The sequence below is a fragment of the Panthera tigris genome, chromosome B3 (genome assembly GCF_018350195.1).
Source record: "Panthera tigris isolate Pti1 chromosome B3, P.tigris_Pti1_mat1.1, whole genome shotgun sequence".
In the NCBI taxonomy this organism is placed as follows: Eukaryota; Metazoa; Chordata; class Mammalia; order Carnivora; family Felidae; genus Panthera; species Panthera tigris.
In genome coordinates this window covers 58,439,548-58,455,816 of record NC_056665.1, presented here as the reverse complement: position 1 = coordinate 58,455,816, position 16,269 = coordinate 58,439,548, and the positions used below count along the sequence as shown (strand labels likewise).

Here is a 16,269-nt window from a genome sequence, read left to right as displayed (position 1 = left end):
TCATTCTCTTGAAGGGAGGAATTCTCAGCTATTGGCAGCCTGTGATGTAAGTGAATTAAATTCGAGCTGTGTGACACAGCCAACTGTTGGCTTTATTCTTCCTTTGCTGATGAGGCCACTGTACAGCCTGGAAATGACATCAGATTATTTGAGGGAAGGAGAAGGTTGGCAGGAGGTACCATTTCTCTGTTAGTTAGAAGGCTCTCTGAGCACAGCTACATGAAGAGGAACTTCCTGGCCCTGAAGAAGCTAGACTTGTGTCTCACTTAGGAATGTTGTCAGGCTCTCCATTCATCATGAGTGGAAGTTGAGAAAGCCCCTGAGAATTTTGTGGGGCTATCCCAAAGGGGAAGATTCATAGTTTCCAACAGCCCCTGAGTGGTTCTTACCTGTGGGACCAGATCTCTAAATACTAGTCATAATAAAGAGTGTGGGGGTTCTTTAAATTTCAGTTATAATGAGTGCTGAGTGCAATCCACAATGAGTCCAACCTTGTGCTTTGAGGGATACAGAGAATTGAGAAGATATGATACCTGGATACTTTCATCTAGTTGGGAAGACCAGACATCAGGACATAAATACCAATAATTAGAGAATAAGACTATTGGGTACTATAAGGTATGAAAAAGAATTGGCTCGTGCAGTTCAAAGAAAGGGCATTTGTGGTGGGCAGAGGTCTTAAATGAAGGTTCATGGAGGAGATACGTGTTGGGGCTAGATATTTAACAATAATAATTGTAGGAAGAAGGTAGCTACTATTCATTGCTTTACTGTTAGCCTCCATGTTAAATATTTACATGTATAATTATGTATGTCATTACTGAAACAACTGTATAAGGTAGGCATTATTTTCTTCCTTAACAGATGAAGAAAGTAAAGCACGGTGATTAGGCAGAGTCATACACTAGTGAGTCTCAAGCTGGGACGCCTGTCTTGGTCTTTCTGACTCTAAAGCAAGTGCTCAGAACCATTGGCCTGCCCAGCATCTGGAGACTTGAAAACGGTTTTGTATTTGAGTTAGTGAAGGGGTCCGAAGCTAATATTCTAGTTAAAGGAACAGAGTAATAAAATCACAGAGATGAGCATAATATATCTGGGTCGCTAATAATTCTATGGTGCTCAGAGTAGAGGTTCTGTGTTGGGGAGTTAGTGGAGACGATAAAAATGCATAATCTATATACAAGTCCCTCTTTAAAAAACTGTACAGCTGTGAGTTGTTATTATTATATTATTACAATGTAATAACTGGAAGACAAAACTGAGTAATATAGAACTCCACCTGATTATGGAGACTCTTGAATGCTAGATTGCAGAAGTTATCGTCAATGGTAGACCATAATTTGGAGAAAGTTCAGTGGGCCAAGGGGAAAGTAGAGAGGGATAGAAGGAAGAGACACACACAGGTTAGGGGAATATATTTTATGGTTGCATAAATATGGTTGAATTTCTGTGGATCCTTTTTTTTTTTTCTTTTAGAAGACAAAATTTTTATTTAAGTGTTTCATATGCTAATTTGGACTGAAAATTCTAATCAACTAGTCTAGAAAGAAGGAACACACTCATAGAGTAGTTCTTAACATTTGTTGATAAAGTTTTCACACAAATCTTAGAGTCAATAAATCTAAGGCATGGAAAAATTCTTAATTTAAATACAATCTGGCTGTCTATCTTATAGTTTGAATTTCCTGTACAATAACACCAGCTCAGATAATTATAATAATGATAAATACAATGCAAATAGTTAATACTACTTATATTACTATTATCATTGCCGCCACTACTTTTTTTTTTTTAATTTTTCTTTTTTTCAATGTTTTTTATTTATTTTTGGGACAGAGAGAGACAGAGCATGAACGGGGGAGGGGCAGAGAGAAAGGGAGACACAGAATCAGAAACAGGCTCCAGGCTCCGAGCCATCAGCCCAGAGCCTGACGCGGGGCTCGAACTCACGGACCGTGAGATCGTGACCTGGCTGAAGTCGGACGCTTAACCGACTGCGCCACCCAGGCGCCCCAACCGCCACTACTTTTAATGAGCGCTAACTACATCCCAGGACCCTGTGTTATTCTGTAGGTAGTTTTAAAATTTTTTTTTTAATGTGTATTTATTTTTGAGACAGAGAGAGACAGAGCATGAATGGGGGAGGGCAGAGAGAGAGGGAGACACAGAATCGGAAGCAGGCTCCACGCTCTGAGCCATCAGCCCAGAGCCTGACGCGGGGCTCGAACTCACAAACCGCGAGATCGTGACCTGAGCTGAAGTCGGACGCTCAACCGACTGAGCCACCCAGGCACCCCATCTGTAGGTAGTTTTAATGCAAAGGCATAAAAATAACTTAAGGTGTGTCTCTTTAGTAAAGGGAAAAGCTCCCACGGGTGACACTCCTCAGGCTAAGGAGGGCCCTAGTTCCACTGTTCCACCCCTGTGCGGGTGGGGCTGGGGACTGACTGGGAAGGGACACAAAGGAAGGAAGTTTCCAAGGTAGTGGTAACGTTCTGTATCTTGATAGGGGCTTATATGACACAGGTGAATGCATTTTTTTCAAAATTCATCTAGTGATCCATGTAAGATTGTGCATTTTATCTATATTTAAATTTTACCTTAAAAAAGAACCTTAAACAAGTTTTGAACTCTAGTTAACGATAGGCAGGCTGAAGTATTTAAGCATGGAGTGTACTAATGGCTACAAGCTACGTTGAAATGCATCAGGAAAGAAGATGGCTCAATGGATAGAGGAGAGATAGATGGGATGGATGGGCAGCTATGTGATAAAGAGAATTAGCTACATGTTAATTGAAGAATCGAGGTGCAGGACATCTAGGTGTTCACTGTACAGTTCTTCCAACTTCAGTGTATGTTTGAAAAAAAATTTTTTTTAACGTTTATTTATTTTTGAGACAGAGAGAGACAGACATGAACAGGGGAGGGGCAGAGAGAGAGGGAGACACAGAATCCAAAGCAGGCTCCAGGCTCTGAGCTGTCAGCACAGAGCCCGATGTGGGGCTTGAACTCACGAACCATGAAATTATGACCTGAGCCTAAGTCAGAAGTTTAACTGACTAAGGCACCCAGGCACCCCTTTTAATTTTTTTTAATGTTTATTTATTTTTGAGAGAGACAGAGACAGAGACAGAGCATGAGGAGGGGAAGGGCAGAGAGCAAGGGAGACACAAAATCTGAAACAGGCTCCAGGCTCTGAGCTGTCAGCACAGAGCCCAAAGCGGGGCTCGAACTCACGGACCGTGAGGTCATGACCTGAGCCCAAGTCGGATGCTTAACTGACCAAGCCACCCAGGCACCCCAGTTTGACAATTTTCCTAATGAAAAGATAGAAGACCAATTCTAGGGCTGGGTTTCCAAGCAAGCATAGTGAGACAGAGGAGACGTACACTAGTTCACAAACCTGGAAGTTACTCTCTGCTCTGCCAGAGCCCGAGACCTCTGTGGGTCATTTGCCTGAGCAGGTCTGCAAACTGGGGATCACCTAACTCCTAGTTATTGTCAAAATGCAACCAGACTGAACATAAGGCATGCCATAATTGTGGCTCCTGTGTTTGTCAAGGCCTTGGCCCATATTTTCAAAGCAGGTGAAGAAAAAAAAATGTCTGCAAACTCCATGCAGCGGTTTGAGATGAATCCTGGACCTGGCTTGCCTTAGAGATGGGACTGGTTCTGTGTTTTCCAAGCTGAGAAGTGGTTGTGGAGCTGAGGGGTGGATTGGCTTGTTCCATGGTTGGTAAAAGGGCAGGCCAAACCAGTCTGGAGAAGTGTGCTGGTCATGTTCTGTGTAGCATCTTGAGTTTTCTGTGGAAGCACTAATGGGTTGAGCTTGTCTAGGGGGCCCTGGATCCCGGGGAGGTGGGTGTCTCCCCCTGCTGGCATCTCCCCAGGAGCATGTGCCCCTTCACAGCAGCTCTGCCCCTGCTCACGTTTTCCTCTCCAGGGGATCGTGTTGCCATCGAGCCAGGTGCTCTGCGAGAAATGGATGAATTCTGCAAGATTGGCCGATACAATCTGTCGCCATCCATCTTCTTCTGTGCCACGCCCCCTGATGACGGGAACCTCTGCCGGTTCTATAAGCACAACGCTGACTTCTGCTACAAGTTAGTGCCCAAGGCCTGGCCTGGCCACCTGGGACCTCCCCCGCTCCTTTTTGGTTGGGGTTCTTTCTCCTAGTTTCCTGCGGTGATTTCTTTGTTCTTTTCAGCTTATAATTTCAGACACGAAGCATCCCCTCCACAGGCCCTTCTGGGGGCATTGAGGGAAGGCAGCTTGACTAGGGCTAAGACTGACTCACAGTACTTGGTTTTAGTCTTTGGGCTGAAGTTCCCCTTTCCTAGAGCAACAATAGAAAATTGTTGCCAAAATCACTCACTCCTCTCCAGCCATCCTGCAGATAACTTGCTGAGGTTCGTCCTCCATTACTGGTTTCCAAGGCAGCTCCCAGGAAAGAGAACTTATTACAGCAGTGACCCCCAGTAACAGCAACAATTGGGGCTTACAGACGAGGCATGGCATGGAGCCAGGGCATGAGCTTTGGGACCCTGGATCCACTCTCTCCTAGTGAGTGACTTTGAGGAAATGACTTAACCTTCCTCTGCTTCAGTCTCATTTAATCACCCAAAGTTTAAATGAGGCAATGCATGTGAAATCACAATTATTATTCCCACATGCCTGGCCTTTTACTAATAAGTGCTTTGCATACCTCATCTTATTGAACCTGCATAAGAATAATGGTGAGGTGGGCACCAGGACTGCAGTTTTGTGCAAGGGTGCAGACCCAGGAAGAGATTGCAGAGCAGAGCAAGGACTCAAGCTGGGGCAGCTGAGAGTCTTAAATTCCTGTCCTGTGCTCACTGCCCTACCCCAACTCTCAAAATGGTTTTGGGGTGAGAATTGGTATCTGCAGAAGCACAGTGTTGCACCCATGGAGCTCTGGGGTGCTGATGTGCCTCTTTCCTTCTGACTGTCTGACAGGTGTGTTTTCCTCCCATTCCGACCTGGCCCCAGCTATGGCTCTGTTGGTCAGGATGGGGCTTGTCTGAAAGGGGCCAGGTGCCCATTACAGGGGCAGTCTGATAGATCTGAGTTTTCTAGTGCCTACTGGAAGCCTTGAGAGGAGTCAGAGGCCAGACCTCGTGATGCGTTTAAGTCAACATCTAACTGCTCTAGAAGAAAGCAAGTTATGTGTGTAGAGTCTACCTTTCATCAAGTGGTTTCCGACCATCCTCCCTTTTCTGGGCCCTTTCCAAGTCAAGGCACCAAACGAGGTTTTCATGAAAGGCAGAAAAGCAAAATGATAAATTTCAAGACTAACCACTGGTCTCTGCCATCGACCAACTGTGTGACGTTCAGCGAGTTACTTAAACTTTGTAACCTCAATATCTTTGCTCGTAAAATGGAAATGATAATAGCACCAATATGGTGAAATGCATAGCTTATTGACAGAATTCAATGAGAAAAGTTTATCAAGTACTCAGCATGAGGCCTGGCACATAGTAGGTGCTCAATGAATGGTGCCATGATATGTCATAGATATGGCCTTGTGTCTGGGGGATAGTACAGGTTAGGTATGAAAGGAAGTCTTGCACTGGGGATGGGGGTGGGTGGGCCTTTGTAGACAATGGTGGGGGAGGTTGTATTCTTTTGGCAGTGTTAATGGGAGGGCTGAGGAGGGCCCCTAGGGGACGTGCAACCCCCCACCTCTCCTTTTCTCCCAGGGTGCTTTCTGCTCACGTCCCCACACCAGCCCTGGACCCACACCCTCTTCTCTGGTTTCTGTTTGTGAGGATTCCTATACTACCACGGCCTCTTTATTTTCCTACCCACCTTATTTTCTTTTTATCTTCCTGCTTCCCCCTTGACTTCTTGATTATCCTTTTGCTGTTCCCTCAACCCTATTGTGAAAACCACCAAGTTGCATTATTCTCTGATGTTTATAAAGTCAGGAAAGATCAGAGCTGGGAAGAAACTTAGAGTGTTCCCATCCCCCTTCCCTCCCACTGAACAAGGTCAGGTTAGTGGGAGCATAGAGGAGGACCCAGAGACTCTCCAAAGGTCAGTGGCAAAGGCGCTGGGCCCAGGACTCTTCCTGGTGCTTCTGCCTACATGCCAGGCTGCCCTCCCCGTGTGGCTAGTGTGGCTGTCTAGGTGATTAAGGCAGCACCTGCCTAATGAGTAGAACAGTCTCACCATAATAATCCTCTATCATCACCATCCTCAATCCCATTTTCCTGGGTGTTCTGCTAAGGGGAAATCAGAGTGAAGGTTAAGAGCGGCACACCATTCCTGACCAAAGACCACCCTCAGCTCAGAGCCCACACAAGCTTTGGGGGAAGTCCCAGATGTCAAGGGGCAGGCATGTCTGAGGCAGTATGGTTGGTGATTCCTTGGGAGAGTTTGGGAGTCTTCATTATTTCACTTCAAACCTTTATCTCTTTTATAGAATTGATGGGTCACATTGGGTGGGAAGGGGTGATGGTGGCAATCCGAGCAGGAGAGAAGATTGAAGTAGGGTTGACAATGTGAGAGACGCAGAGGGGAGGGAGGAGGAAATGGTGGGGGGCAGCAGGCAGAGGCCGACTGTAAGCCTCATTACTTATTCTGTGGAATAGTGTGACAGGTCATGGGAACAAGCACATGGTTTGGCTGACACCTTCCTTTTTGGAACTTGAGGATTTTCATGTTCTAGCATGTGGAGGTTTGGGGGCCCTGAATAAAAATACTGGACAGTGAGGAATTAGCAGAAATGAGATGTGAACCACATTGCTGCTGGTACTAGCAGGCGGCTGATATGGGGCAGGCAGGATGTGGAACCAGAGACCTGAGTTCAGGTCTTGCTTTTCCACTCATTAGCCTTGTAACCTTGGGCAAGTCTCTGAGTGTCATTGAGCTTCAGTTTCCTCTTCTGTAGAATGAAGGTAAAAATAAAGCCTGTCCTTCCTGCCTGACAAGGTCATGGTGAGGATCAAATGAGATAATGGATGAAAAAGCCCTCTAATCTGTAAAGCCTTATGCAAATGTTTGCTGTCATCATCATCGGGGTTGTTAATAGGGTCAGGATGCCAGTGGACTGGGAAGTGAAAACCAAGAACCCCGTGGTGAAGGTGACACAGCATTTAATCAACTGCCTGGAAGAGAGGCCCTTTTCCCTTTACAACCAGTCCAGGGGCAGCCAGGCAGCTGCTGCCATCAGATGTGGTTCTTCTGGAACATACAATTCGGGGGGAGGGCAGCAAACAAGAGTGACATCAGCTTCTAAATCACTGTTTGGCAAAGCTGCTGATAGTTGGGATTGTTTGCTGAAGTGAAACCAGAAAGGCTATATACATAGGTTTGAGAAGCAGATGAGATGCTGGAGTGTGGTCATATTAACCTCTTATTAAATGAACTTCTCATTTATTAATGGTAATCACAACATATCTCGTCTTGGGTAACATGTTGAAGAAAACATAATGTGTGCACATTCACTGAAGTGATTTGTCCAAAAAAAAACCATTTTCAGAGCAGGGCAGCATGGCATGGATTCTGGAATCAGACCTATCTGGTTTCCATTTCAAACCCTTTGAGCCTCTCACTAGTTTTGAACCTTTGGCACAAGTCATTTAATTCTCCAAGGCTCTGTTTCTTTGTCTGTAAAATGAGAATATTAGTGCCTACACTAGAACTCTTCCAAAGTTTGTGTGAATGAATATATGTAAATTGCTTAGCATGTTGCTAGGCACATAAGCAAATGCTCAATAAATATTAGCTATTGTTGTTACCCAGAGAGGGATTAACTGAGTGTGTTGAATGACACCCTAGGCTTCCTGACAATGTCACCTTCGAGGAAGGGGCCCTGATTGAGCCACTGTCTGTGGGGATCCATGCCTGCCGGCGAGCTGGAATCACCCTGGGGAACAAGGTCTTTGTGTGTGGAGCTGGTAAGAAACAGATGATACCGTGATTATGAGTTCCTTAAAGGGTAATGTGGAGATCCCTCTGCCCGTCTCATTCCCCCACCAATGGCTGGAATTGGTCCTAGAATCTTTCTGGGTGGAAGAGGATTACGGTGTCCCATTCCCTCAGTGACCAGCACTTTGCTAAATAAACTATCTGCAGACATAATAGTCTTTCGTGTTATTTCCTAGGCAATATATCTGTTTTTGTTCATTTAAAGAATGTAATTTGGGATGATTTTTTTAACTTGACAGGGAATATTTTTGGTAGTTAAGGGAAAGGTGACTTTCTGAACTTAAGTCATGCCAGAGAAGTGGTCTCCTGGTCCATCCAGGAATGAGGTGGGTCCTGCTCATGGCCAGTGGAAGGAATGGAGTCCAGTCCACCATGAGCCAGCACTCGGCTTGCATTGGGGTTGCAGCTGGCTGCGTTCTCTCCTCCCCTGCTTCCAGCCACCCAAACAAAACCCTAGCAGCCTCAGACTGAACCATTCTAGGTGTCTAATGCTAGTGACACAGACAACATGCTCATACTCCTTGTGGGTGTGATTTGGTGTTCCTCACACACCCTTTTAGGTATAATTGACATATAACATTACCTTAGTTTCAGGTACACAACGTGATGATTTGATATTTGCACGTATTACCAAATGATCAGCACCATAAGTCCAGTTAACACCTGTCACTATACATAGTTACAAAATTTTTTTGTGATGAGAACTTTTAAGATCTACTCTTTTAGCAACTGTCAAATATGCAATATAGTATTATTGACTATAATCATCATGCTGTATGTTATATCCCCATGACTTATTTACTTTACAACTGGAGGTTTGTACCTTTTGACCCTCTTCACTCATTTCACTCACCTCTCACCACGCCCCCTCTGGAAACCATTTTGTACTGTTACTTGTGAGTTTTGTTGTTTCATTTTGTTTTTGTTTGGATTCCACATATAAGTGAGATCATACAGTATTTGTCTTTGTCTGATTTATTTCACTCAGCATAATGCCCTCAAAGTCCATCCATGTTGTCACAAATGGCAAGATTTCTTTTTTACAGCTGAATAATATTCCACTGTGTACATATAAACCACATTTTCTTTGTATATGCATCTGTTGATGGACACTTAGGTTGTTTCCATATCTTGGCTGTTGTAAATAATGGTGCAATGAACATGGGGTACAGATATCTTTTTGAGTTAGTGTTTTTCATTAAATACCGAGAAGTGGACTTACTGGATCATCTGGTAGTTCTATTTTTAATTTTGTGAGGAAACTCCATACTGTTTTCCACAGTGCCCATATCAATTTACATTCCCACTAACAGTGCACGAGAGTTCCCTTTTCTCCATATCCTTGCCAACACTTGTTATTTCATGTCTTTTTATTTTTATTTTTTTTTCATGTCTTTTTAATAGTAGCCATTCTGACAGGTGTGAGGTGATATCTCATTGTGGTCTTGATTTGCATTTCCCTAATGATGAGTGATGCTATGCACCTTTCCATGTACCTGTTGGCCACCTGTATGTCTTCTTTGGGAAAATGTCTGTTTAGGGGTGCCTGGCTGGCTCACTCAGTAGAACATGCAACTCTTGATCTCAGGGTTCTAAGTTCAAGGCCCACTTTGGATATATATATATATATATATATATATATATATATATATATATATGAAGAAAATGTCTTTAGATCCTCTGCCCATTTTAAAATCAGATCGCTTGGCTTTTTACTATTGATTGTATGAGTTCTTTATATATTTTGGATATTAACCCCTTATCAGATATATGATTTGCAAATGTTTTCCCTTACTTGATAGGTTGCCTTTTTCATTTTGTTGATGGTTTTCTTTGCTGTGCAGAAGCTTTTTATTTTTTTTAAATTTATTTTTATGAGCGAGAAAGAGAGAGGGGGGAGGAAGAGAATCCCAAGTAGGCTCCATGCTGTCAGTACAGAGCTCAATGCAGGGGCTCAGTCTCACAACTGTGAGGTCACGACCTGAGCTGAAATCAAGAGTTGAATGCTTAACTGACTAAGCCACCCAGGAGCCCCACAAGTGACATACATGTGTGTGTGTGTGTGTGTGTGTGTGTGTATGTGTGTGTGTGTGTGTGTGTTTATATATATATATTTAATTTGCATAAGTAATTCCTTTTTGACATAGAAAAAGAAGTCATGCATACCACATGTGTATACACGCAGAAATTCACCCATAGCCCCATCACCTATCATCCTGAAAGAGAACCACTGTGAATATTTTGATGTAGGATTTTTCAGGTTTTTAATTTTTTTTTAATGTTTATTTATTTTTGAGAGAGAGACAGTGTGAGTGGGAGAGGGGCAGAGAGAAAGGGAGACATAGAATCTGAAGCGGGCTCCAGGCTTTGAGCTGTCAGCACAGAGCCCGATGTGGGGCTCAAACTCACAAACCTAAGCCGAAGTTGGATGTCTAACTGACTGAGCCACCCAGGTGCCCTGAATCTTTCAGTTTTTAAAAATGAGATCATGGTAAACATGCCTTATTTTACCCACTCTTTTAAAAAAAAAATTGATATATTATGAACATCTTTCCATCACACTGGATGAACGAGTTATGACATAATTTTTAATAGTTGTGTAATACCCCATTGTAGTTTGTTTAGCTAATCACCTCTTTGTTGGTAATTTCAAGTATCTTCCAGTGTTTTGACTTTGGGAGGAAACTCACAAAATTATTTTCAAAGGCAGTGTCAAACAGCAAATCCTCAAAGAATCTGCAGTCTCATTTTGTGGGTCTGGTTTGTACTAAAACCGTGTCATCCAGCATGCAGATGCTGTGGGAAGCAAGTGGTCTCTGGACTGATTTTTAAGTCCCTGATCCTAGAGCTGCCTGAGCAGCTGGGTCAGCCCATGGAGCCAGGTCACTTAAGCCAAGGTGGTCCTCCGAGGACACCTGTAAAGGATGTGTCTCTCCTTGGGGGGATGTGATGGGTTCTAAGAGGGTAGGAGCCAGAGAGAGAACAGGACAGTGTATCCAGGCCTTCTGAGACATTTTATTCTCTTAACAAATATATTTTCTCGAGCCCTCTTCTAATTTGCCATTTTCCCCAAGCAGAGTAAACGGAAAAGTTCTAGCTTTGAGATTGAGAGAATTAAATGGAACTCAGCAGTAGGAGCAAATTTCATGTCCAGAACAGTTCTTCATATATTCATGTACTTATGCATTCAACAGATAGTTGTTAAGGCCTCACTATGTGGTAGGCACCAGGGTAGATGTTAGAGGTGCACACAAGCTATGGTTCCTGTCCATGGCCTGGACAAGGGGGAGAGCTGATGTTTAATATTTCACAAACATCTCTCATTTCCTGCTTTATTTAGGGCCAATTGGACTGGTCACTTTGATCGTGGCCAAGGCAATGGGTGCAGCCCAAGTGGTGGTGACTGGTAAGAAGGTTTTCTTTTTCAATCTCCTTGAAGAGGAAACAGCTGGCCTACCGTTTAGGCCAGGGGCTTGAGAACTATTCCTTTCCTGGAGTGCTGGGTTTCTAAAGGGGCTCTTCCTCTTTTCTCCCCCCGGGTTCAATTGTTGAAAAGCCCACCCAGGGGCAGAGGGTGGCTGCTGTGGAGAAGGTCTGGTTCTTTATGTGTGGACCCCAGATGCCCCTACTGCTCACTCAGTTCTAAGAAGAGGCTTAGCCCCTGGTCCATTTGACCAAACCCAGGAGGTAAAGAAGGTGTGCTTGTGTGTGTGTGAGGTGGAGTTAGTGGGATCTATGATATGTTTATAGGAGGGTGTTTGTGTGTGCAGTGTGTGGTATGGGTGAGAGATGTGTTTATGTGTGAGGAGAGCTTATCTGTGACAGTATGTGTGGAAGCATGTAGGGTATAGAAGGGCGTGTGTGTGTGTGTGTGTGTGTGTGTGTGTGTGGAGAAGGCATCAGTGAGAGAATGTGTGTGTGTGTGTGTGTGTGTGTGTGTGTGTAAGGTATATGAGAGTGTGGGTGTGGGTGAGTGTATAGAATTGTGTGGAGTATGTGGATATAAGGGGAGTAGGGATGTAGGAGAGTGAGTGCTTTGTGTGTGGAGAAGGTATCAGTGTATAGAAGGTATCTGAATGTATATGTGAGGACCGGGTACCCTTCAGAGAGAGAGAGAGGGAAGCTATGTAGAGCTGTGTGGTGTGTATAGGGGTGTGTGGGGATGTAAAACAGTGGATATTTGAGAAGAGATCTGAGTGAGAGGGATGGGGGAAGGGAAAGGGAGTGTGTGTGTGTGTGTGTGTGTGTGTGTGTGTGTGTGCAGCTGTGTGGTGTGTATGGAAGAGTGTGAAGGTGTAGAGAGTAAGTGTTTGGGCTCAGTGACACCACCCACTACACCAGAGTTTTATTACCACTAAAACCTACACCTCCATCTTCATTTTCTCTCCAATCTGCCATCCAGTTCTCAGTTTGAAAGAAACTTTTGTTCAACTTTAGATCTGTCTGCCACTCGGTTGTCTAAAGCCAAGGAAGTTGGGGCTGATTTCGTCCTCCAGATATCCAAGGAGAGCCCTAAAGAAATTGCCAGTAAAGTGGAAGATCTGCTGGGGTGCAAGCCAGAAGTTACCATCGAGTGCTCGGGGGTGGAGCTGTCCATCCAGGCGGGCATCTATGTGAGTAGGATGTGGGTCGCTGAAGCTGGTGGGCAGCTCTGGGAAATCAGTGCAGGGTAGGTAGCAGTAAGGAGTGCTAGGAACAGGTGTCTCCACCCTTGTTATGTGACCCCCCCCCCACACACACACACAAGCAAAATTAGGTAATCTAGGTATCCCTGGTGGTTTTTCTTATTTCTTTTTTTTAATCTCACTTGTCTAGTACCCTTATTAGGTAGGTGTAAAGTCTAAACAAGGTAACAGGCATATATGGGCCTTGAAAAATGTTAAGAGACACACCCCTTTAAAATGGGGTTGCTATCATGATCATATCTATGGTCATAAAAGCAGTGCTATTGGTAAAAAGATAACAGAAGGAAGAGGGAACCATGCCTTAGTTGTGTGTGGGAAATCCCTATCTTCTTTAATTGAGGAAAACTGCAGTCTTTGAGTCATTGATACAAAGTGAGAGGCATTCATTTAGTTAGTCACAAAGGTGTGGTGATTTTTAGGGTCACAGTTGGCCACTACTCTTCTGTCCCAGACCTGGCAACAGGTAGCTGCCAACACCTGATTTGCACCTCGGCAACCCCCCAGTAGTTTATGGGAAGTTGGCGGAATGGGGATGGGGAATGGCATTGATACCAAGTATGAGGAAAAGAGGGGAGAAAGAATACCTTCTAGGCTTCAGCCTCACCATGTGCTGCGTCTTCTGCTGGGTACTTTATAAATGTGATGCCAGATCTGCCCAGTAGCCGTGAAGATTAGTTACCACTTCCTGCATTTTACCACAAGAGGCCTGGTGACTTGCCTTGAACACACTGCCCCAGTGCCTGAGTTTTTCTTACTCTGTCCACTGCTTAGGAGAAAAGGGAAGAAGGGGACCAGGAGACAGTGGGTAACCATGCTGGCATGGGAGGGACTGGGCTGAGGAGGGTGGTGGCAGCAGCCTCCAGCACTGAGCACACAAACCCCTGAGTCCCACATTGCTTCCTCGCGGCAGTACAAGCTTCCTCCTTCCTTCTGAGTCACAGCTGGGTCATGCGTAAGGGCACTTTGCACCTGCAAGACATTCTGGGGATGGCAGAGCTGCCTACCTATTTTCCTACCTGAATACCCATGGCATCAGGGGCTGAGGAAGTGTTGGGAGGGCGGGGAGGAACAGGTGCCACTTTTTCTTTGTCCTAAGTTCCAGCTGGAGCCGGCCCACCCTCTGCTCCACTGTCAGAGATGACAGTTGCCATGTGGGAAGGGGCAAAGAGAAACCTTTCGGTCTGTGTGTGATTAGTCAACCAGTGACTTGTCTTGGGCTCCTGCTGCGTTCCGGCTTTGTGCTGGGCACTTTGAGGGCTCTGATGAATAAGGTGTGTCCCTCTTCAAGTTGTTGGCAGTCAGTGACCCTCACTCCAGAGGAAGGCAGTAAAAGCCATGGCTTCATAATGCAAGACTCTCTTTTTCTCCCCTGCCTGGAGAACATTGGGAACAGCTGGCATCTATCTCCAGCTGTTGACGGTGGGGGCCCGGTTGCTAGGCTACCTGAGGCAGCTGGGCCTGAAGCCAGTACCTCTCCTGAGTGGGGAATAGAGCCATTATGCATGACAGATGCTATAGGGTGCTGCAGGCCACCCCACCAACAGGCAGGTTAGGTGGAGGCATCTTATATGGACACACCTGAGAGTCACTTTCCTGGCAGGTTTGTGACTAGAAAATGTCTGGGAAGAAACATGGCAAATGCTTAGGGTAGAGTTCATGTCATCTTGGTGCAGAGGTCCCACCCACAAAACAATAGTCAGGTAGTCCAAGCATTCCTTTGCCTGTGGTCTGCAAATAGCTGGCCTCCTGGCAGCTTGGGATGGCCAGCTTGATAGTATTCCTCCCTCTCACTAGGTAGAGAGGAAATACTGATGGGGAAGCAGTTTTTCTAAACAATTTATCACTCAAAAAAGTTTTCTGTGGCTCACTCACAACTTTGACCTCACCTCCCACCCCACCCCACCTTTTCCAGTGGGAACAGCAACATTTTCCAGTGGTGAGAGCGCCTTTCCTGACAGTGTTCATAAGTCACAGTGGTTTGTAAGTGACCCTGTGCTTCAATAAAAACAGAAAACATGCTGAACGATGAGCCCATCCTAGTGCCGAGAACTGTGATTTTTATCCTAACAGCCCCACTGGGGAGGCATCATCCTGATCATATACACGAGGAAGCTGCTTGAGAGGGTCCCATAGCTCAAAAGTGCAAAGTCCAAAGTCACCTCCATTCTGCAGGCTTCTCTTCATGGCATTTCCTTCCCCCCATAGGCTGTGATGTGTGGCTTTTTGCAGCTCCACTGGTTAGACTGGTCCCAGTAAGTGCTAGCTGCTCCCAACTATAATGAAAATGAACTATTTTTCCATCTCTCACAATACTGACCACAGTGATCCCCAGAAATCTCTGGTGGAGGCACAACACTCATGTGGAATCAGTGGAATGAGTGGAGATTGTCAGGAGAAATTTCATTCTCTGGCCCATTCTAAGGAGGGAAACTGATAAGGCAGATAGGTGTTTAAGGAAGACAAAACCTATTGTGGCTGATACTGTTGGGATGAATGTCTCTGGAACAAAAATATTTCTAAATGCCAGCCAACCTGTGTGTGTAAGGCAGTCTTTAAGCCAGAGAATTCTAATGGCCCTCCCCGTTTGTATGTGGTGGGTAGTTTTATCACCAAGAGGGTGCTTCCTTAGAGGTTTGAGCAAAGTGCTGTCTTTTATGGGGTTGACATTCTGGAGGAGGGGCAGGTGCTGAGATGAGGATGTATCTGAACCAACATCTGGTACTGAATTAGTAAAGCTTTGAAAGATGCTCAGGGCCTGAAGGTTAACTGTTGGTAGGGGAGATTTCTCACTGGGGTCTGGAGAACTTGGCTATTTCCTAGGAGGCTGTAAACAGCCGAGGGTGCTCCCAGTGTACCTGGTCCTCCTCTGGATCTTCACAGAAGATAACTCTGCTGCTCTGTTAAGTATGGTCAACATATGGAAGAGTTCACCAGTATAGAAAGCATCATATTCTCTGGAACATCTGGGTACTCACCTGATGCAAACAGATATTTATTTGTGCGAGAAGTCTGCATTTTCTGATCTTCTGAGTTTTCTTGGTCTTATCTCCTCTTCAGGCCACTCGTTCTGGTGGGACCCTGGTGCTCGTAGGACTGGGCTCTGAGATGACCACTGTGCCCCTCGTGCACGCAGCCACCCGGGAGGTGGATATCAAGGGCGTGTTTCGATATTGCAACACGTGAGTATGTTGTGGGTGAGCCAGGGTAGTGAAGGGCCAGCAAGACCCGAGCGTGGCCTCTGGAAACAGGATCCTCTCTTGTTTAGTCATGAGGGGCTTTTCCTTACCACACTGACAGCCATGCAACATGGTAGGGATCCAAAGACAGAGCATCAAACAAGAGGGCAGAGATGGCGGAGGGAAGGATGGACAGCAGGAGGCAAGGAGGGGGATGGATCTTGAAGCATGCTCTTCTTGGATGTCTGCCCCTTATCACCCAGGCCCTCTCTTTTCCATTTCCTCAAGTGGCCACGTCTTCATTGTCCTCTTTTAAAGGGAAGAAGGAGAGAAAGGGGACAACAGAACAGCAAGAACTCAAGCCCCTTGGTTTCCACCCCAGAGCCCCAGGGCCCCACCCTGGGAAGTGAGAGGGTCTTAGTTCACCCCACCTCATGTTCTGTGGTTCTGCCCTC

At 45.4% G+C, this 16,269-nt stretch overlaps 1 protein-coding gene across 2 annotated transcripts in view; it reads left to right on the top strand.

The window, feature by feature from the left end:
* Positions 1–16,269, top strand: part of SORD (sorbitol dehydrogenase) — a 35,368-nt gene that overhangs the window by 17,095 nt on the left and 2,004 nt on the right. For both annotated transcript variants that reach the window (XM_007081762.3, XM_042988972.1), the window contains exons 4-8: positions 3,944–4,103; positions 7,804–7,922; positions 11,294–11,359; positions 12,391–12,566; positions 15,696–15,817. In XM_007081762.3, coding sequence (XP_007081824.1) covers positions 3,944–4,103; positions 7,804–7,922; positions 11,294–11,359; positions 12,391–12,566; positions 15,696–15,817 — 643 coding nt within the window. The remainder of the gene's footprint in view (positions 1–3,943; positions 4,104–7,803; positions 7,923–11,293; positions 11,360–12,390; positions 12,567–15,695; positions 15,818–16,269) is intronic.